The sequence below is a fragment of the Giraffa tippelskirchi genome, chromosome X (assembly GCF_054371585.1).
Source record: "Giraffa tippelskirchi isolate mGirTip1 chromosome X, T2T-mGirTip1v1.2.pri, whole genome shotgun sequence".
In the NCBI taxonomy this organism is placed as follows: Eukaryota; Metazoa; Chordata; class Mammalia; order Artiodactyla; family Giraffidae; genus Giraffa; species Giraffa tippelskirchi.
Window position 1 is genome coordinate 35,175,707 of NC_137289.1, and position 23,145 is coordinate 35,198,851.

The window sequence follows — 23,145 nt, forward strand, 5'->3', positions numbered from 1 at the left end:
AAAGCCAGTGTGCAGTGACAAAGACCCAGCACAACCAAAACCAAATAAATAAATCTTTAAAAAAAAAAGAGGTGAAGACACAGGGACAGCCAGTACAGTCTATGTTCTCAAAAAGCTTGGCTACACATGGAAGAGGGTTCAAGAAAGTGCTCCAGCATTTTTATAAGCTGAGGGGAAGGTGCCAAAGGAAAGGAAGGTAAGTTCTGGAGAAGAAAGAGGGTCTGCTGTGTATTAGATCCAGTACACACATTTTCTATTCAATCTTTACACAGCTTTTGTGAGGTAACTAGATTATCTCCCTTCTACAAAAGCAGCCCCACCCATCAGCAGAAAATTGGATTAAAGACTTATTGAGCATGTCCCTGTCCATCAGAGCAAGACCTAGTTTTCCCAACAGCCAGTCCCTCCCATCAGGAAGCTTGCACAACCCTCTTAAGCTCATCCATCAGAAGGCAGACAGAAAAAGCAAAAACTACAATTCTACTGCCTCCAGAACAACAACAATCACAGAAAGCTAACCAAAATGATCACACGGATCACAGCCTTGTGTAACTCAATGAAGCTCTGCACCATGTAGTGCAGGACACCCAAGAAAGATGGGTCATGGTGAAGAGTTCTGACAAAACGTGGTCCACTGGAAAAGGGAATGGCAAACCAGGTCAGTATCCTTGCCTCGAGAACCCAATGAACAGTATGAAAAGGCAAAAAGATATGACATTGAAAGATGAGCACCTCATCATCAGGTCAGTGTCTAATATGCTACTGGATAAGAGTAGAGAAATAGTTCCAGAAAGAATAAAGAGGCTGAGCCAAAGCAGAAATGATACCAGTTGTGGACGTGTGTTGTGGTGAAAATTACAGATTGATGTTGTAAAGAACAATATTGCATAGGAATCTGGAATGTTAGGTCCATGAATTAGGGTAAATTGGACATGGTCAAGCAGGAGATGGCAAGAGTAAACATCAACATTTTAGGAATCCGTGAACTAAAATGGATAGGAATGGGAGAATTTAACTCAAGTGACCATTATATCTACTACTGTGGGCAAGAATCCCGTAGAAGAAATGGAGAAGCCCTCATAGTCAACAGAAGAGTCTGAAATGCAGTACTTGGGTGCAGTCTCAAAAACAACAGAATTATCTCTGTTCGTTTCCAAGGCAAATCATTCAACATGGCAGTAATCCAAGTCTATTCCCCAACCACTAATGCTGAAGAAGCTGATGATGAACTGTTCTATGGTGACCTATAAAACCTTCTAGAACTAACACCAAAAAAAAAATGTCCTTATCATCACAGGGGATAGGAATGTAAAAGTCAAGAGATACTTGGAGTAATAGGCAAGTTTGGCCTTGGAGTACAAAATGAAGCAGGGCAAAGGTTAACTGAGTTTTGTCAAGAGAACACATTGGTCATAACGAACACCCTTTTCCAAAAACACAAGAGATGACTCTACACATGGACATCATCAGATGATCAATACGAAATGAGACTGATTATAATCTTTGCAGTCAAAGATGGAGAAGCTCTATACAGTCAGCAAAAATAAGACCTGGAGCTGACTGTGGCTCAGATCATGAGCTCCTTATTACAAAATTCAGGCTTAAATTGAAGAAAGTAGGGAAAACTACTAAACCATTCAGGTATGACCTAAATCACATCCCTTATGATTATACAGTGGAGGTGACAAATAGACTCAAGGGATTAGATCTGACAGACAGAGTGCCTGAAGAACTATGGATGGAAGTTAGTAACATTGTATAGGAAATGGTGACCAAAACTATCTCAAAGAAAAGGAAATGCAAGAAAATAAAATGGTTGTCTGAGGAGGTTTTACAAATAGCTGAGAAAATAAAGGAAGCAAAGAGCAAAGGAGAAAGGGAAAGATATATCCAACTGAATGCAGAGTTCTAGAGAACAGCAAGGAGAGATAAGAAAGCCTTCTTAAGTGAAGAACAATGCAAAGAAACAGAGAAAAACAACAGAATGGGAAAGACCAGAGATCTTATCAAGAAAACTGGCGATACCAAGGGAACATTTCATGCAAAGATTGGCACAATAAAGAACAGAAACAGCAAGGACCTAGCAGAACAAGAGACTGGGAAGAGGTGGCAATAATACACAGAAGAACTGTACAAAAAAGGTCTTAATAACCCGTATAACTACAATGGTGTAGTCACTCACCTAGAGCCAGACATCCTGGAGCGTGAAGCCAAGTGGGGCTTAGGAAGCATCACTACGAACAAAGTTAGTGACTGTGATGGAATTCCAGCTGAGCTATTTCAAATCCTAAAAGATGATACTATTAAAGTGCTGCACTCAACATGTCAGCAGATTTGGGAAACTCATCAATGGCCACAGGACTGGAAAAGGTGTTTTCATTCTAATCCCAAAGAAAGGCAATGCCAAAGAATTTTCAAACTACTGCACAATTGCACTCATTCCACATGTTAGCAAGGTAATGTTCAAAATCCTTAAACAGTATGTGAACCAAGAAATCTCATATGTATGAGATGGATTTAGAAAAGGCAGAGGAACCAGAGATCCAATGGCCAACATCCATTGGCTCATAGAAAAAGCAAGGGAATTCCACCCAGAAAAACATCTACTTCTGCATCATTAACTGCACTAAATCCTCTGACTGTGTGGATCACAACAAACTGTGGAAAATTCTTCAAGAGATGGGAATACCAGACCACCTTACCTGCCTCCTGAGAAACCTATGTGCAGGGCAAGAAGTAACAGTTAGAACCAGACATGGAACAACAGACTGGTTCAAAATTGGGAAAGGAGTATGTCAAGGCTGTATATTGTCAACCTGCTTATTTAACTTATATGCAGAGCACATCATGTGAAATGCCAGGCTGGATGAATCACAAGCTGCAATCAAGACTTCAAGAAGAAATATCAACAACCTCAGATATGCAGATGATACTACTCTAATGGCAGAAAGTGAAGTGGAACTAAAGAGCCTCTTGATAAGGGTGAAAGAGAATGAAAAAGCTGGCTTAAAACACAACATTCAAAAAACTAAGATCATGGCATCTGGTCCCATCACTTTATGGCAAATAGATGGGGGGAAAGTGGAAACAGTGGCAGATTTTATTTTCTTAGGCTCCAAAATCACTGTGGATGGTGACTGCAGTCATGAAATTAAAAGACGCTTGCTCCTTGGAAGAAAAGCTATGACAGACCTAGACAGAGACTTCATTTTGCTGAAAAAGTTCTGCACAGTCAAGGCTATGGTTTTCCAGTAGTCATGTATGGATGTGAGAATTGGACCATTCATGGCTGATTCTGGAAGAACTGATGCTTTCAAACTGTGGTGTTGGAGATGACTCTTGAGAGTCCCTTGGACTGTAAGGAGATCAAACTAGTCAATCCTAAAGGAAATCAACCCTGAGCATTCATTGGAGGACTGATGCTGAAGCTGAAGCTCCAATACTTTGGCCACCTGATGTGAAGAGCCAATTCACTGGAAAAGACCCTGATGCTGAGAAAGATTGAGGGCAGGAGGAGAAGGGGGCAACAGATGAGATGGTTGAATGGCATCACTGACTCAATGGATATGAGTTTGAGCAAATTACAGGACATAGTGAAGGGCAGTGAAGCCTGGCATACTGCAGTTCATGGGGTCGCAAAGAGATGGACATGACTTAGCGACTGAACAACAACTATACAAAAGCAGGAATCTGAGACAGAGGCATTAAGAATTTCACCCAAGGTCCCACAGCTAGTAAACTACAAAGTCAAAACTGAAATCCAGGTTTTTCTCTAAAAGTCCAGGGTTCTTTATACCATTCTACTCTGGACAGGAAAAAAAGAATACTCAATTCTCAGGAATTACATGAAAAAGAGGTAAAAGTTGAAAATTTGCAGCGAGGGAAGTTTGAGATGATGGAAAGGAGTGAATTTAGGCTTCTTAGCCTCTGATGGGCTTCCCTGGTGGCTCAGCAGTAAATAATCCACCTGCAATGCAGGAGCCGCCGGTTCTATCCCCGGGTCAGGAAGATCCTCTGGAGGAGGGCATGGCAACCCACACCAGTATTCTTGCCTGGAGGATCCCCATGGACAGAGGAGCCTGGTGGGTTACAGTCCATAGGGTCGGGAAGAGTCAGACATGACTGAAACAACTTACCACACCACAGCACAGCCTCTGACACCTACATGCAATGGAAAGCAAGGTTATCTGCTAAAAGTGAGTAGACCCAAGTGGGCACTGTGAGATGAGGTGAATGTAAAGGTTTCAAATGATAACTATGCAAAGTGAAAAAGCCTATGCCATCAGAGGGGTTAAAAAAAGGTTGAAAGTCTTAATTAAGCCTTCCCTCACCCTTTACCTGAGGACAATCTCTTCCTCTTCTGAACTTATCAGTCTTAACTGTTCATTATAATATGAACTAGAATATAATAAATGCAGAGTAGTACATGAGCTAACTCTGTACAAATATTTTCTCTACACCTGGAAAGCAAGGCCCATGTTTTCTACCTCTTGATATGCTCCCATAGCACCTATTTACAGTACCTAGCTCTGTTTTTCGCCCCCCTGGGTTTCAGGAGGCAGCAAACAGGGAAAGAACAAGAGAACAGTGAGAATCAAAACTTTGTTTCCTATCACCTCCCTGCTTCAAAAAACTCATTCCTTTCACAGCGCTGTAAAATAAAAACCAGATGTTTTAGCATGACATAAGAGGCATTCCCATAATCCGGCCCTAAATTTGGTTTCTAGACTCATCGTCAAACATTCCACACATTCCTCATCTCCATGCCTTTGTTTATGCCTCTCCTCTTCCACCTCTGCCTGCCCAAATCTTATCCATCCATCAAGAATCAGTTCAGATGCTAGTTCCTTCTTCCCCATTCCTATCCTCAAGCAGAAAGTAAAGTCTCCCTTGTTTTCTTATAATAGTTTGAGAGTTTATTTGAATACTTATTACATTCAGTTTTGTGTTGATCTAATTTATCCCACTAAAATGTAAGTTACTGAGAACAGGGATTGTGTCCTGATCCAGCACATAACTCCATACCCTGTATCATTAATGTTGGATACTTAATTTACCTGAATGGCCTAGAACTTAAAAACTAATACCTAGAGTCTTAAGACTCACTCTATAGCCCTATGTGCGTGCATCGTCAATCAGTCGTGTCTGACTCTTTGCAGCACCATGGACTGTAGCCTGCCAGGCTCCTCTGTTCATGGAATTCTCCAGGCAAGAATTATTAGAGCAGGTTGCTATTTCTTCCTCCAGGGGACGTTCCCAACTCAGGAATCAAACCCACATCTCCTGCATTGGCAGGCAGATTCTTTACCACTGAGCCAAATGGGAAGCCCTATTGCCCCATAGTGTTTACTATTTTTTCAGCTTCTAAACTCTCTTTAAAAAGTCACTTTTGGGGGTGGGGGGGCTACTAACTATACTTGGTTAGTTATAGTCACTCAGTTGTGTTGTATCTGACTCTGCAACTCCATGGACTGTAGCCCACCAGGCTCCTCTGTCCATGGAATTCTCCAGGCAAGAATACTGGAGTGGGTTCCCTGCCCTTCTCCAGGAGATCTTCCTGATCCAGGGATCAAACCCAGGTCTCCTGCATTGCAGGCAGATTCTTTACTGCTGAGCCACCAGGGAAGCCCAAAGGAAAACGTAGGATCAATATTAAAATTTGTAGTCCATTAATTTTCTAAATTCCATAAGGGTAGGACAATGAATCTTCAGGGGTGATGATTTTGCCCAGTACCATTCCCCTAGACATTTGGTGATGTCTGGAGACATTTTTGGTTGTCAAGATGGGGTAGGGGTGGGTGGGGGCTGGGATCTGACATCCAATGAGTCAAAGCCAGGAATGCTGCTAAACATTCTAATATGTACAGAACAGTCTCCCTTTCCCTCCACAACAAACAATTATTCATCCCAAAGTGTTGCTGTTGAGAAACTCTGGGGTAGATGTGTCATCTCATTGGTCTCTGGAACTCCAATGGCTAGAACAGTGCCTGGGGCACAGAAAACACTCAAAACTGATATAAATGAATAACACACACCATTCTTTCTCCTTGGTTTTTATCCCAATACTGTTAACAACCCATTGTCAACATTTTTATCTATGCTCAGTCTCTTTTAGTAAATCAAACTCTGAAGGTTCATATCATCAATTCCTTAAAAAGTATCAAATGTACTACAAAAGTAATGACTTCTTGTAATCCTCAAGACACCAGAATTTGCTGCACTAAGCTTTTCAATACCTTTATCTCTTGGTACTAAACTCAAGAGTAGCTATGGCTTACTCTAACAAAAATACAAGTATGAAAAATAAAAATACATTATAAAACATTTTTCAAAATACTGATTCAAGGATAAATTACCAATTAGTTGGATTACAAAATGACTTCTAAAAAGTCTGATGTGCTTTCACTCAAATTCAACAGATTCAAGGAACATTTACTGAACATCCAGCATGTACAGGGTACTATATTAAAATAATATAAAAAAATTTCCACTTTAAATATACCATACAAATATGACATCTGCTAAATTAATATTGACATTTTATATTACCAACCTTTTTAGATACATCTTGTTTCAGTTCTTGTACAGTGGATTCATTTCCAACTTTGTATGCAGAGCTCTCTGTTTCCTATTTTCAAAAGAAAAGAACAAACCAAATGACATCTTTTTTTAAAACTCTGTTTAAAATGGGTACAAATTAGAAATTATAGCATTAAGAAATCAAAGGCCCATAAAGGGCTTAGACGTTTGGGTACTGATAGATTCCCAGAGATTTTATGCCAATTTGGACAATTTAATTTTCATAAGAAGGTTACCAATCAGCAATTTTCTATTTTTCTACTATAATAGGATATTTTCTTTTAAAGTGTACCTAACTTTTTAACATTAAAAAACTGTACAGGAATATAAGAACTACTAAGTATTTTGCAGCACAAAAAGGTTACGAATTTAAGCAAAGGGTTGAACCAGAATTGTTATATTTCCCAAAGTATTGCTCCATAAATATGGAAAATGTGGAAAACCATATTCAGAGAGTTGTTTTCTTGGAAACTCTATATGCTTTAGATAAATGGAATCAAAATTTAACTGATACTAAATGAAGTTCCCAAAATAGTAACAGATGAAAAAAATTGAACCCACCAAAAATACATATATATCTACGTATACATTCATATACACATACGTACATATATATATATATTTGGGAGGTTAAAGAAGGTAGAAATGGATGCTGCATTTCTGCTGGAAAAAATTTGGGTAAAATAAGACAATCATACATTTGCAAATCTTAATACAGTATTCTTTTCCATCTTAAATTTTCTTTACATTTATAGAAGTACAGGAATTTGAATGCTACTACTGATACTGAGAAAAAAAAATTCATAATTCTTGGTGTCCATCACAGAGTTTGTCAGAAAGTCACTATATAACCATTTTTAACTGACCTAAGATATATATGGATATATGTACATATTAAGGTAGCAATTACACAAGTATCAGGAAGGCTCCAATAATCTCTCTACTCTAGAGATTATTATACTGCTAAAGATTTAATGTGCTAGATATATTTCTGTAGGACTGTGGGACTTCCAATATCTTCAAGCTGAAAAGTTGTTTCACTGAATTCCTCCCAGCATTTGGGAAATATTACCAATCTTATATAGATTATTCTAGAGAAAAGTTGTTTCAGGGGATTTGAAGTATTAGATAAAATCTAAACTCTACCATAGTTCACATGAGCACCTAATATGATTTGGCTCCTGCCTGCATCTTTCACATTCAATATTCAGAAAACTAAGATCATGGCATCTGGTCCCATCACTTCATGGCAAATAGATGGGGAAACAGTGGAAACAGTGAGAGACTTTATTTTCTTGGGCTCCGAAATTACTGCAGATGGTGACTGCAGCCATGAAATTAAAAGACGCTTGCTCCTTGGAAGAAAAGTTATGACCAACCTAGACAGCATATTAAAAAGCAGAGACATTACTTTGCCAACAAAGGTCCATCTAGTCAAAGCTTTGGTTTTTCCAGTACTCATGGATGGATGGCTTCCCTGGTGGCTCAGCTGGTAAAGAATCCGTCTGCAATGTAGGAGACCTGGGTTCAATCCCTGGGTTGGGAAAGATCCCCTGGAGAAAGGAACGGCTGCCCACTCCAGTATCCTGGCCTGGAGAATTTCATGGACTATTCCATGGGATCGCAAAGAGTTGGACACGACTGAGTGACTTTCACTTTCGCTTTACTTTCACTTTCATGTATGGATGTGACAGTTGGACTATAAAGAAAGCTGAACACTGGAGAATTGATGCTTTTGAACTGTGGTGTTGGAGAAGACTCTTGAGAGTCTCTTGGACAGCAAGGAGATCCAATCAGTCCAACCTAAAGGAAATCAGTCATGAACATTCATTGGAAGGACTGATGCTAAGCTGAAGCTCCAATACTTTGGCCACCTGATGCCAAGAACTGACTCATTTGAAAAGACCCTGATGCTGGGAAAGATAGAAGGTGGGAGGAGAAGGGGATGACAGAGGATGAGATGGTTGGATGGCATCACTGACTCGATGGACATGAGTTTGAGTAAGCTCCAGGAGTTGGTGATGGACAGGGAAGCCTGGTGTACTGCAGTCCATGGGGTTGCAAAGAGTCGGAACAACTGAGCAACTGAATTGAACTGAACTGCATCTTTCACATCTATAGTGATCACCTCGCTTTCCCATCATAACCCCAGAATCATACTTTGGTCAACTGGATGGTTCCTTACCATCCTTAGGGTCATAGCTCAAGCGTTATTATATTAGATAAGTCTTCCCTGACCACTTTAAAATGGCCATGTTGACAAGATGAGAGTGAATTCTTGAAAGCTGATGATCGTTAAGAACAGTTCATGCATATTAGAGAAACACCTTCAACTGTCCTACAAATGAACTGCATGCATGCATGTGTGCCAAGTCCCTTCAGTCATGTCTGACTATCTGTGACCCCCTGGACTGTAGTCAGTCAGGCTCCTCTGTCCATGGGATTCCCCAGGCAAGAATATTGGGGTGGGTTGCCATGTCCTCCTCCAATTACCTTCTCATAACTGTTCATTATTAGTAGGGAAATCAGAAGCACTGTACTACCTTAATTCCACAGATATTTTCCCTAAGTTAACCTAAGAAAAATACATACCAATAATTCCTGTACCTCAATTTAATTTGATTAAATTAAGTACTTACAAAGATCACAGACCAAAACTGCCAAGCAGTGATTAGGCTTCTATTTTATTTGGCTTAAAAAAAACTCTTAGACTTTGAATTTTTGAAAGCTATCAACTCCTATAAGGTAAATTGCTGCTAAGTCCTAGTTTTAAGGAGTGATACTGTACCTACCAGATGATCTGATCTCTAAAGAGGTTAACCAGAATTGCAGTTTTACTAATTAGTAATTAGTTTTACTAATTTTTCTTAGTAAAATCTGATTTAATATATAGTCATCTATGATTCTCTCCTTGGTAAGGTCTAAGGTCCAGGCCCTTCCCCCAGCACTTCAATCAGGCTGAGGACAAAGCAATGTAAGCCAAGCATGTGCCTGCAGACAACCAACATCAACTTAGCTAGACTTGAGACAGTCCTTAGTTATTACCTTCTTCTGGAGATGGGCTGCCCCAATACAAAAGCACAGTACCAACTAAATCCCGGTTCCCACCATCAGGCCATTTCTCTAACTCCTACCTATCAGAACCTAAAAAACATGCTTTCTTAAAAGGTATGGTTTTTCTATTCAATTTCCATTCAATTTCCAGCAATTCACACCATTGTTTCCCTCCATCTATATTGGATATTAAAGAGCCATTTGTACCCTCCTCGTAGTATTCAGTTGTAAGATTTAAGCTTTTTAATTTTAAAAAGCACACCACCAAAGGACCTAGTTTCACAAATCATTTGTACAAAGAAATCATTATATACTCAAAGAAATCTTCATTATTATCTACTAAAGAACATTAAGCTAAAAATGTTAGTTACTAAAAATTTCAGGTCACTTCTGTTTTAGTAGTGAGGAAGGGGAAGTTATTACTGTGACTAAAGTGAAATTTTAAAAAATGCTTGACAGATGAGAAAGCCATTCTTTTTTTCAGAGGAGAGAGAAGAAAAATAAAACCCAGGAAACTCAAATAGTTGTCCATATGCATCCATACATTCCTATCAAAACCATCTCTCCATCAGAGTCTTTTGCTTTAAAATTTTAAAGCCCAGATTTAAAAAAAAAATTATTTATTTTTAATTGGAGGATAATTGCTTTACAATGGTGTGTTGGTCTCTGCCATACATCAACATAATGAATCAGCTGTAGTTATACATATGTCCCCTCCCTCTTGAACCTCCCTCCCACTGCTGACCCCATCTCATCCCTCTAGGTTGTCACAGAGCACCAGTTTGAGCTCCCTGAGTCATACAGCAAATTCCCACTGGCTATCTATTTCACATGTGGTAGTGTATATGTTTCTATGCTACTCTCTCCATTTGTACAACCCTCTCCTTCACCCTGTGTGTCCACAAGTCTGTTCTCTATGTCTGCGTCTCCACTGCTGCCTTGCAAATAGGCTCATTAGTAACATCTTTTCTAGATTCTACATATATGCATTAATGTATGGTATTTGTTTTCTGTTTCTGAATTACTTCACTCTGTATAAATAGGCTCTAGGTTCATTCAACTCATTAGCACCGACTCAAATGTGTTCCTTTTTATGGCTGAAGAATATTCCATTATATATATGTACCACAGCTTATCCATTCATATGTCGATGGATATCTAGGTTGCTTCCATGTCTTAGCTATTGTAAATAGAGATGTAGTGAACACTGGGATACATGTGTCTTTTTCAAATATGATTTTCTCAGGGTATATGCCCAGTAGTGGGATTGTTGGGTCATAAGGTAGTTTTATTCCTAGTTTTCGAAGGAATCTCCATATTGTCTTTCACAGTGTAAAGGCCAGATTTCTTAACCTGACATTCAAGACTCATGGAAATATGGCCCCAATTTATTTTTCCAACATTCTACCACTGAAATGTTTACATTGTTCACACCAGTCTTTCAACACTCCCATCAAATTCTCTCCTTTGCATACTATTTAGTTCATACTATTACCTAACATATAATGCTTTCTCATTTTTTCTCTATCTACCTATGTAAATATCTCCCAATTTTCAAAGCCTAACACAAGTTCTATCTCCTCCCAAAAACTCTTCTCTGCTATTCCAGGTAACAGTGCCCTCACCATTGCTCTATCTTCCTGTTCCTCCTCCAAACTCCTTTTAGTACTTAAGATCTATTCTAGTCTACAAATATCAATACCTCATCTATCATCCCTTCTTATATGTAGCTCTCTTCTGTGAGCTTGTAAAGTCATCAAAAGCCAGGACTATACCAAACTTTTCTTTAGATTGCTTAAGATATCAACAGATATGCTGTTATACATAATAAGCACTCAATAACCCATGTAGCGTCTGCCTACAATGCGGGAGACCCGGGTTCAATCCCTGAGTCGGGAAGATCTCCTGGAGAAGGAAATGGCAACCCACTCCAGTATTCTTGCCTGGAAAATCCCTTGGACAGAGGAACCTGGTAGGCTACATACAGTCCATGGGGTCGCAAAGAGTTGGACACGACTGAGCAACTTCACTGAACCCATGTGCATCCACATCATAGAATATTACTTAACAACAAAAAGGAATAAACCATTGATACAGGCAACAACTTGGATGGATCAATTGAGCCAATCTCAAAAGGTTACATTCTATATGATTCAATTTTTAGGACATTCTCAAACGACAAAATTATAGAGATGGAAAACAGATTAGTGGCTGTCTGGGATTAGGGGTGATTGTGGGGGAGGTGGTGGGTATGACTTTCTAAAGGAAGATCTCTGTGGTGATAAAATCTCATCTTGATTGCGGTGGTGGTTACACAAATATACACAAGTAATAAACTGACACAGAACTATATACTTACACTGTACTGATGTCAAATTCTTGGTTTTGATATTATACTATAATTAAGACATAACCACTGGGAAAAATAGGTGAAGGATAAACAGGACTTCTCTGTACTATCTCTGCAGCTTTCTGTGACTCTATAATTATTTCAATATAAAAAGTAAAAAAAAAAAAACCAATATATAACTTCATCTTTATTTACTAAATATGTACATTTTCTACCTAATTTTATTCAAGCTAAGGACAATCTATAATTACTGAGATAAAATAAATTCCCCAAACCTATTTGTGATAACTTAAAAATATCTTAAGATCTAAGTGGCTTTTAAAATCTACAAGCATAACCAGCAACAGTCTGTGGACAGGGGGACTGGGAGGTGGAGGGTGAGGAATGGGAGGGAAGCTACAATTTCAACCATCTTTTCACACTGAGTGAACTTTAACCATGTCCATGTGTTATTTTTTTTTTTTCCATGTGTTATTTTTTAAATGGCTTTATTAAATAGTTAATACAAAAGGATTTTTATAAAATATAAGGACTAAAGAATTATGATATAACCTTTCTAAGTACTCAGTTTAATAAAAAGAAGTCTTATTATTAGCTTTCAAGTCTCCTGTATATTCTTCTCCATTTCCATTACATTCTTTCCCCTCTCAGAGATGACTGATATCCTAAACTTTGTGTTTACCATTCCTTGCTGTTCTTAGTTTTACTCTGCTTATATCTCTAAACAATATATTCTTTAATTTTGCATGTTTTGAGACTTAATATAAATGGAATCTTACTGCACATATTTTTCTGTGACTTGTTTTCCCCTCCACTCGACACCATGGTGCTGAAATTCACCCATGTTACTATATATAACTAATTCATTCATATCTACTATATAGAATATTCCATATGAATATCCCATAATTTATCAAATATATCAGTATCCAATGTATATAAATAGAAGGTAGAGACACTGGAACTGAAAAAAAAAATATAGCATGTTTGAGATTATACATACATATGTACAGACATACAAACACCACCAAACATACACATACAGTATATATTCTATTTGATGTAAATAGTTCTGTTTGGTGATATTCCTGTATTTAAAATGGTTCTCATTGGCATAATTTCTCAGTATCAAATTTCTTGGCTTGAATATAAGGCTAGGATTGATTTTTATATATAGTTATGATATCAATATATGTGCCCATAATAAATATACAAGTGTTTTGGTTACTTTATAAAATACACACACACACACAAATACAAGTGTTCCTTTATTCTAAAAATTATAAACCAAATAAAAATTAGTAGAAATCTACAAAAGACTTATAGTCCCTTCCTTACAGTACAGTATTTAACTAGGTATTTCTAGAATACTTAATCACACCTCAGGTAAGATACAATGATAATATTACTTAGCAAAAAATAAGTAATAGAAAGCAAAAGCAGAAAATGAAGAATTACATAAAAAAGAGAAAAATGAATGAAAAGTGCATGAGATTTGTAAAAATACACTTATCACTTTCACAAAGCACAACTTACCTTTAATGCTGAAATCCCAACTTTTCCTGGATACCTGTTCAGAAATAAAAGCAAGAAGGTGTTGAATAGTGGCAATGAGAAGGGAAATCCTTCTATACACTCATTAAAGGCAAGCCCATATTTTTAAAAACATTTATATATTTTGTCATTTAAAAGACTCTTCTGTACATACAGAAGATGTAGAAAACATAAAAAAGTAAAGAAGAAAATTAAAGTGACCCATAATCTTAACACCAAGAGATCTGAGTTTGTATCTTTGTCTTCCTAGATATATAACACTATAATTAGCATTAATATGAATATAATTTTGTATTCTTCCACAAATTTCTTTAGAAGTGGAATTGCAGCTCAAAAGTATACATGCTTTTCAGCAATTGGAGAAACTCTCAAATTGCTCTCTAGAACAGTTGTGCCAATTTACATTCCCATTGCTCTACGTGTCTGTTTCTTAGTACCCTTGCCAAAAATGAGTGTTATTTTTAAATGTTTAGAAAATTCGATAGGCAAAAGTATATTTCACTGCTGTCTTAATTTGTGCTTCTTCGATTTATAGTGAACTGAAGTGAAGTGAAAGTCACTCAGTTATGTCCAACTCTGTGACCCCATGGACTATACAGTCCATGGAATTCTCCAGGCCAGAATACTGGAGTGGGTAGCCTTTCCCTTCTCCAGGGGATCTTCCCAACCCAGGGATCAAACCCAGGTTTCCCACATTGCAGGTGGATTCTTTACCAGCTGAGCCACAAAGGGAAGTCCAATGGATGAAAAGTTTCATATGCATTAGACATTTACGTTACTTTTAAAAAGAGAGAACCCATTTTTGTTCATAGCTCTTTTTTGGTTTGCTTTTTTACTACAACAAAACTCTATTCTTAAATACAGGCTACTTCAGATATGATAATTTTCAAAAGTAACTTTTCATCAATTATTTTCATCCCCCATATTTTTCTTCAAATAGGAACAATTTGATATCTGCTTCAAAACATAAAAGAGTAACATACCCTTACAGCTGCTTATTATATTTCAGGGTTACACACTAAGAAGCTTTTAAATCATAAATATTAATAAGCCATTTCTAAATTTTTTAAATGCAGTGATCACAGATGATACAATTTTGTGTAGAAAGCTGCCTTCAAGTGGGGAAATTGGGAACCTTCTTTCTTAATATTCAGCATCTATATAAGATGAAAATCATCTTGAATATGAAGCCAACTTCAGTAATATTATTAAGCTAACTTGAGAAGTCAATTTACATTTTTTTCAGGAAAAATTTTAATCCAAATAGTGCTGATTTCCCATAAGCTATGAGTCTGTCAACTTTCATAAGAGATAGAGGGACATTTGAGCTTCAATCATAAAGTGTGCTTGGAAAAATCTTAGACTATATCCTGAAGGACTTGAAAAGGTGCGAAATAAACAACAGGTCCCCTGGGTTTGGATATACTCTACAAGCCTCTTACATTAATGCTTTAGCCCTCAATACAATGTTGAGAATAAATTTTAAAAATAAAAAATTATAAAAATGCTGCAAAAGCAATTAAAGATGGTCAAGTAAAGCTAAAAAAAAAAAAGAAACAAAGGTGCCTTCAAGATCTATCTAGCCATAGAGCCTCTTTTTACACGTAAAGAAACTGGGGAGCTGAGAGACTAAATGACTTTCCCCAAAGTCACATATTTCATTAGGGGCAGAATCAAGAGAAGCATCAAGTCCTACTACCAAGCTTCTCATGTGCCAAATTGAGTAATCTTTGACCTCTAATCAAAAGTGTGATTAAAAAATTACTTTTGCCATTCAATAGAAAATCAACCTCTTTATTCAACAAATATCTATGGAAGATGATTAAGACACAATCCTAGTTTAGGGGTTTTTTAAAGCTTGTTTAAAAAACAAAAAAAAGGTAGCTGTATAAAATAGTGCCTGCCCACTTAATTGCATAACCTGGACAATATAATTTCATCTTAATAAAGGATAGTTTCCAGGAACGAAAATTTTTTTTATCCCCAATTACTTGTTTTCCCTGGCAAACATATACTGCTCTGTAACAAAATCCTGTTTATCCAGAGGTGATTAGGACCAAGGCTATTCCAATTTTTAAGTAAGGAATCAAGATTCTACACAAAGAATGTGTAAAATAATACAAGTGCAATCAAATCAGTAACAAAAGGTTAAAAAGCAAAAACAAAAAATCTTGAAGAGGCTCAAATTCCCACGTAGCAAATATTCTGAATCCCAACCAAGAAGAAAATCACCTGCCACAGAGGTATAGACACAAGAGAAAGTAAGATTTTTTTCAAAAAACTTAAGACCGGAGGGATGGGATGGGGAGGGAGGTGGGAGGGGGGTTCTGGAAGGGGAACACACATACACACATGGTGGATTCATGTCAATGTATGGCAAAACAAATACAATATTGTAAAGATAAAAAAATAGATAAATAAACTAATTAAAAAAAAAACCCAGAATAGGGCACCACATTTTTCTCTCTTGTATGTAACTGGTTTTATAAAGAGCTCTAAGTTATAGATCAGTTGTTGACGTACAAGGAAACAGTCCTGACTGGTTCTGGTGGAGCTTTACATATAACTATGTACAAACTATAAAAAGTAATTTATTACTTCCTTTTGAGAGCCAAGGGAATGTAGTGAAAAGAACATGTGCAGATAGATGTTGCTTGAATATTGTTTCTGCCGTTCACCTTATGTGTGCTCTTGATCAATTCATTTAATTTCTCCAAGCCTCAATCTCCTCCTTTGGAAAAGGGGTAAAACCATCTACACTTCATAGGATTAAGTGAGAGAGCACATGGGGCACACACAATAAGCTGTAGTTTCCTCAGCAGCTTTGAATTGCTCCATTGAAACTCACAAATAATGAGTGTCACCAACTTTCTCCAAGGGACTTTGGCAGTCTGTCAGTAGCGAGCAGCCTGAGACCAAATCCTGGATACAGAAAAGATAGCCTACAGCCCATAAAGCTCCAGCCTATTTAACAACAGGGAACATGAAAAACACCAGATTATACTGAGCTGGGGATTAAAATGGGATCCTGCTTGCATTTTGTGATGTCATTAAAAAAAAAACTAATAAGAAAAGCCATTCATGTTTGAAACATAATGTAAATATTAAAAGGTTGTTAAAGTTTTGGTAGGTAGTAAAATACTTTATAGCTTCTTCCAGTCTGATTAAGCCTGAATTTGTCTTTAACAGGTAGTCTGTAAGACCAGAATTTTTTGTGATAAATTTTTTCATCCATTTATAGAACATTAGCACCTAGTAAAAACTGAAAGCATATTTATAATTTGCAAAGTTAGCTAAAATGATTTGTATCATGTGACAAAATGTGAAAACAGCAATTCATTTCACCAAAAGAACAGTAAATCATTATTTAGTATTCCCACATGAAAAATTCTTAATAGGGGCCTTGTAATAACAATTACACAATGGCCATCAGTTATTAAGCATGTGCCAAAAACTGTGCTAAGATTTGATTGCTTTAGCTTCTTTAGTCCTCACAACTTCCCAACGAGGTATAAGTTATGTTACCTTCCCTATTTTACACAACAACAAAAAAAAAACCTGAAGCTTGGGTCAGATGGGGTAACTGCACTGCTAGTAAATAACTGGGCCAGAATTTGACTCTAGGCAGTCTGACTTTAGGGTCCACTCTCTCAACTACATTGCAATGTTGCCTTTTTTCTGTGTAAGGCCTTAAAAGATGACAGTTATGAGAATATTCTAAGCAGTGCTGTGAATGAACACCAAAGTAAAGGTAATTAGTGTTGCTTCTTGGGTTGGACTAAACTAATTAAGTCAAAGGCTTGAATCCTGATCTGCCTTTAACAACTACAATTAACATCTAATTGATTTGGCACCGCTAGGAAATAAAATAATGAAATGTTCCATATAGAAAACTGCCAGAGAAATGAAGCTTCTCTTTTCAGTGCCAAACTTCTGAAAGTGTTTTAATTATTTTTGAATTTCAAATTTCAAAAGCAGCTTGTAAATAAGTACATTATAGGCTAAGCCTTGCCATTTCAGTAATCTTGCCCTTGAAAATACCTTCTTAAACGATATACATTTTTCCCTTTGCTACTGACTCAGAATAATTATGCTCAAACACTACACTATATTTTAATCCAGTAATGCCCTCCAGGGACTGTAAGGCACAGAGGATTTATGTGCCTTCACACTATAGGACCCTAGGCTACCGTGCTTGGAATGTCTCGATTTTATAGCTTTACATCTCTCTCCTCAATGGAAGTAGTCACTTTATACAATTGGCCATGTGCCTGCCTTTAAAAGCTCTCCTCCCCCTCCTTTTCTATCTTTTGCTTTTAGTCTGGGAAACCGGGTTTTTAAAAATGGAATTGTAAGGTAAAGAAAGAATCCAGATATTATGAGGATCTCCCCAGACAACCATTCAACTATTCTCTGTAACTCAGTCTATACATTCAAAGTAGAGATAATAATATTATACTATTTCAGAGTGATTATGTGCCTAAAGACAATTTATTCATGTTCGAGTCTGGGGACAGGAGAAATAAGGGACTAGATCAAGAAAATTTAGTTCTACTCTTGGCTTTCCCAACCAACTAGCTGCAAGACCTTTAAGCAAGGGTTTTTAGAGTTCTGTAATTTTAGGAAAGTTTATTTTGAGACCCTTCATTAGTTTGGGAGTGAAGATGTAATTTTTATACCATGATTAATGATCTAAATTTTATACCCTCTGACTTCCCTTAAATTTGAGATACATCATAGAAAACATGGACATAATCCAGGCCCCCACCCCACACACAAACATCCAGAAATGTCTGGTAAATACTCTGATACATCTAGTTAACTAGAAAAATACTCCTTCAAATTTCTGTAGATACTAAATATTAGATTCCTTCTGTTTAAAGGTTAAGGTTAGTAATTCTTCCCATAAAAAGACCCAATTTTCCCATAAAAAAGTAAATAAAACAATTTTTATTACACCCCATCCATACAAGTGAGAAATCTTTAAGAAAACCGAAGTAACAGGTAGATATATTTAAGTATTGGTAGTTTACCATACATTTAAACAAAACTTTTACAAACCAAAATGAGAACTTCAAAAGTTCAATTTTCATTTTAAAAGTTTTTATTATAGGTTATTTTTAAATCAAATATTTTTGACGCATTTAATATATGATTAACAAAGCTTCATTGAAATAAGAAATGTGCTTCTTACAAAGCTGAACAAAAATATGACTTTAACGGGCAAAACTACCTTCATCACCTAATAGCATAAAAAAAATCTTCCAACATATTCTTACTAATTACAAATGCAGTAAATCTTTGATTTTGCAGCATAGTTTCTGAAATTGAAGACAACGTCTATCAATGGTACTATTAAATATGAAAACAAACAATTTCTGAAACAGCTCCAAAATAGAGTCTAAGTTAAAAAAATATTGGTATTCTACTAAACAAACAACAACAAAAAAACCCACATGGCTGACAGATCAAATACTAATTTTTAGTGCAGCCTGCACTCAGGTTTTGAATATAAAAGCAATTTTAAGGTTAGCATTTCAGCAACTTATAATACAGATAGACTATCTTAATTTATTATATCCTGTTTTCTGTAAAAAGTTAATTTCATGCACTCACTACGTTGAGTTTATACTAACGAACCTCATGTTTGAATATAAATCAATGTGTGACAGATGCTTTCTCCCATTCCTATCCATTTAGCATTTTAATTATAGAGGTTTTTTTTTTTTTTTTTTGCAGCTAGGGTATTTGTGTTCAGTACCAAATAGTAACGATGTAACAGAAGCAGAAGTGATTAAGAGGTAGAAGAATACACAGAAGAACTATACAAAAAAAGTCTTAATGACCAGGATAACTACGATGGTGTGGTTACTCACCTAGAGACAGAGATCTGGAGTGTGAAGTCAAGTGGCCCTTACAAAGCTTTACTATGAACAAAGCTAGTGGAGGTGATAGAATTCCAGCTGAATTATTTAAAATCCTAAAAGATGACACTGTTGAAGTGCTGCACTCAATATGTCAGCAAATTTGGAAAACTCAGCAGTGGGCACAGGACTGGAAAAGGTCAGTTTTTCATCCAATCCCAAAGAAGGGAAATGCCAAAGAATGTTCAAACGACCCTAAAATTGCATTCATTTCACATGCTAGTAAGGTTATGCTCAAAATCCTTCAAGCTAGGCGTCCACAGTACGTGAACTGAGAACTTCCAGGTGTACAAGCTGGATTTAGAAAAGGCAGAGAAACCAGAGATCAAATTGCCAACACCCACTGGATCATACAGTAAGTAAGGGAATTCCAGAAAAACATCTACTTCTGCTTCATTGATTACTCTAAAGGCTTTGACTGTGTCACAACAAACTGTAAAATTCTTAAAGAGATAGGAATAGCAGACCACCTTATCTGACTCCAGAGAAATCTGTATGCAGGTTAAGAAGCAACAGTTAGAACTGGACATGGAACAACATATTGGGTCCAAATCGGGAAAGGAGTACATCAAGGCTGTTTATTGTCATCCTGCTTATTTAAGTCGTATGCAGAGAACATCATACAAAATGCCGGGTTGTATGAAGCTCAAGCTGGAAATCAAGATTTCTGGGAGAAATATCAATAACCTCAGATATACAAATGATACCACTCTAATGGCAGAAAGGGAAGAGGAACTAAAGAGCCTCTTAAGGGCAAAAGAAGAAGGTGAAAAAGCTGGCTCAAAACTCAACATTTAAAAAACTAAGATCACTGGCATCCAGTCCCATCACTTCAGTGACGGGAAGCAGTGACAAGTTTTATTTTCTGGGGCTCCAAAATCACTGCAGATGGTGACTGCAGCCATGAAATTAAAAGATGCTTGCTCCTTGGAAGGCAAGTTATGACAAACCTAGACAGCATATTAAAAAGCAGAGACATTACTTTGCCAACAAAGGTCTGTATAGTCAGTCAATGCTATGGTTTTTCCAGTAGTCATGTATGGATGTGAGAGTTGGACCATAAAGAAGGCTGAGTGCCAGAATTGATGCTTTCAAATTATGGTGTTGGAGAAGATTCTTGAAGAGTCCCTTGGACTTCAAGGAGATCAAACCAGTCATCCTAAAGGAAATCAGTCCTGAATATTCATTGGAAGGATTGATGCTGAAGCTCCAATACTTTGGCCACCGGATACAAAGAGCTGACTAATTGGAAAAGACCCTGATGCTGGGAAAGATTGAAGGCAAAAGGAGAAGGGGGTAGCAGACGATGAGATGGTTAGATAGCATCACCAAATCAGTGGACATGAATCTGAGCAAACTCCAAGAGATGGTAGAGGAAAGAGGAGCCTGGCGTACTGCAGTCCACAGGGTTGCAAAGAGTTGGAAATGACTTAGCAACTGAACAACCACTACCAATGCAGTTTAGTATCTACACAACATTATTTTTAAAATGTTACATGTCATCAAAACATTGCTCTGGTCATTTTGCAGAGCAGTATAGGAATTATTTTTTCTTTTATTAACTCTGACCTGATCCAGTGATAACTCTCAGACACCTTGGGTAAAATTTTATTAGAATGATAAGGTCATTACTTCCAAAGGTAGGTGCTAATCACTGGGACTTGGATCTGATGACAATAATTACAACTTATCTAAAAGCTGCTCACTACATTTCCACAGAATGCAAAATGTCAAGTCCTTTCAATAATACTGCATTCAATACAAAATATGCAAGCAATGCAATATTTTATTTATACTCTCTTAGCTTGATTTTGTTGTTGTTTTTGAGTCGCTAAATTGTGTCCTACTCTTTGCAACCCAATGGACTGTACCTCCCAGGTTCCTCTGCTCATGGGATTTCCCAGGCAAGGATACTAGAGTGGGTTGCCATTTCCTTCTCTGGAGGATTTTCCCAACTCAGGGATTGAACCCACGTCTCCTGCATTGGCAGGTGGATTCCTTACTGCTGAGCCACCTGGGAAGCCTGAGCTTGATTTTGCAACTTGCTAATAAACCTGACTCTCTAATTTACTAATGTTGAGAACAGTGGGCTTCTCTCATAGCTCAGTTGGTAAAGAATCCACCTGTAATGCAGGAGACCCTGGTTTGTATTCATTTACTTAATACAAACAAAACCAATCCAACAGAAAATGCATAGCAGGAGGCTACTTTTAAGGGATTTTGATACAACATAATAACTGTGAGTTTTCTGTCCCAGGTGTTAAAAGTGAGCATACTATCTATAGATATTACCTAGCGTTAAAAAGAAATTTACAGTAATTCTTTTCAAAGTCCTAAAAGGATTTTTTAAAAAAAAAAATCAGTAAGAAGGGAAGAATATATATTTTTTCAGTGTTTGAAGGAAGACGCATTTAGAACACTGTCTCATTTCACATGTGAGGAAAACAAGGCTGAAGAAGGTTAAATTAATACCTTCATTCAACATTTACCTACTGCTTACCTCGTACCAGCACAGTGCTAGGCACTGGTTGGAAAGTAGTGAACAAAGCAGACATGGTCATGCTCTCTTAGAGCTTATGCTAAGATGAAGGGTCTGATTAGGTCTAGGACCCAGGTCTCTACTGATTCTAACAACACATGCAGCCTGTCAGTTTACCCCAAGAAGTATAAAATCCCTTCAGGCAGGTAGCCGGTCAAGTGAAACTGGCCATTTACAGTTGGTCCATTTCAATCAATATGCAAATGAGCTTCATATGCCATAATCAGTTGATATGTCTCTTTCAGTCAGTTTCCTTTCATTTTTTTATTTCTTGCAGTTCATGTATTGAGGAACTAGGCTGTTCATCCTAAAGAGGATTTTTTTCGGGTGGTGAAACTATTGTGTGTATGATATACTATAATGATGGCTACATGCTATTATGCAGTTATCCAAAACCATAGAACCTACAACACCAAAAGTGAACCCAAAGGGAAACTTTGGACTTTAGGTGATTATGCTGTGTCAATGGAGGTTCATCAGTTGTAACAAATGTACCACTCTGGTGAGGGAATGTTGATAATGGGGGAGACAATACATGTGTTGCGGGAGGGGGTGTGTGGGAAATCTCTGTACCTTCCTCTCAGTTTTCCTGTGAATCTAAAAGAGCTCTTTAGATAAGTCTTAAACAAACAAAAACACTAGGTTGTTCAGCCTGTAGAATTTCTCATTGTCTGAATTTTGTTGACTGCATCTCCATGGCGATATGTCATAAGGAATATTTTAAAGGAGAAAATGCAGAAGAGATTGGAGGGATGGAATGGACACATATCCAAGAAAAGGTACAAAAACCTATAAGAACAGTTATCAGAAAGACTGCTGCTCAGAATGTGAGATTTAAAAAATATCAGAGACAGTTTTTCATTCTTTTAATTTCTATTAATAAGAATAACAAAAATAAACTGCAGTCTGCTTATACATGGATAAATTATATAATGTAATAGGCTGGGCTTCCCTGGTAGTTCAGTGGTAAAGAATCCACCTGCCAATGCAGGAGACGTGGGTTTGATCCCTGGGTCAAGAAGATTCCCTGGAGAAGGAAATGGCAGCCCACTCCAGTATTCTTGCCTCGAGGATCCCATGGACAGAGGAGTCTGGCAGGCTATCAAATCAGACACGATTTGACTGAATGTACATATGTGAAAGAT

At 37.2% G+C, this 23,145-nt stretch overlaps 1 protein-coding gene across 4 annotated transcripts in view; it reads right to left on the reverse strand.

Annotated features, from left to right (window-relative positions):
- The window catches only part of WDR44 (WD repeat domain 44), a 98,267-nt gene that overhangs the window by 50,797 nt on the left and 24,325 nt on the right, over nt 1-23,145 (reverse strand). For 2 of the 4 annotated variants that reach the window (XM_081564423.1, XM_081564422.1), the window contains exons 2-3: nt 13,520-13,553; nt 6,554-6,628 (exon numbers count right to left, since the gene is read on the reverse strand). In XM_081564423.1, the coding sequence (XP_081420549.1) occupies nt 6,554-6,628; nt 13,520-13,553 (109 nt within the window). The remainder of the gene's footprint in view (nt 1-6,553; nt 6,629-13,519; nt 13,554-23,145) is intronic. The other 2 variants (XM_081564425.1, XM_081564424.1) reach the window with 1 other exon arrangement.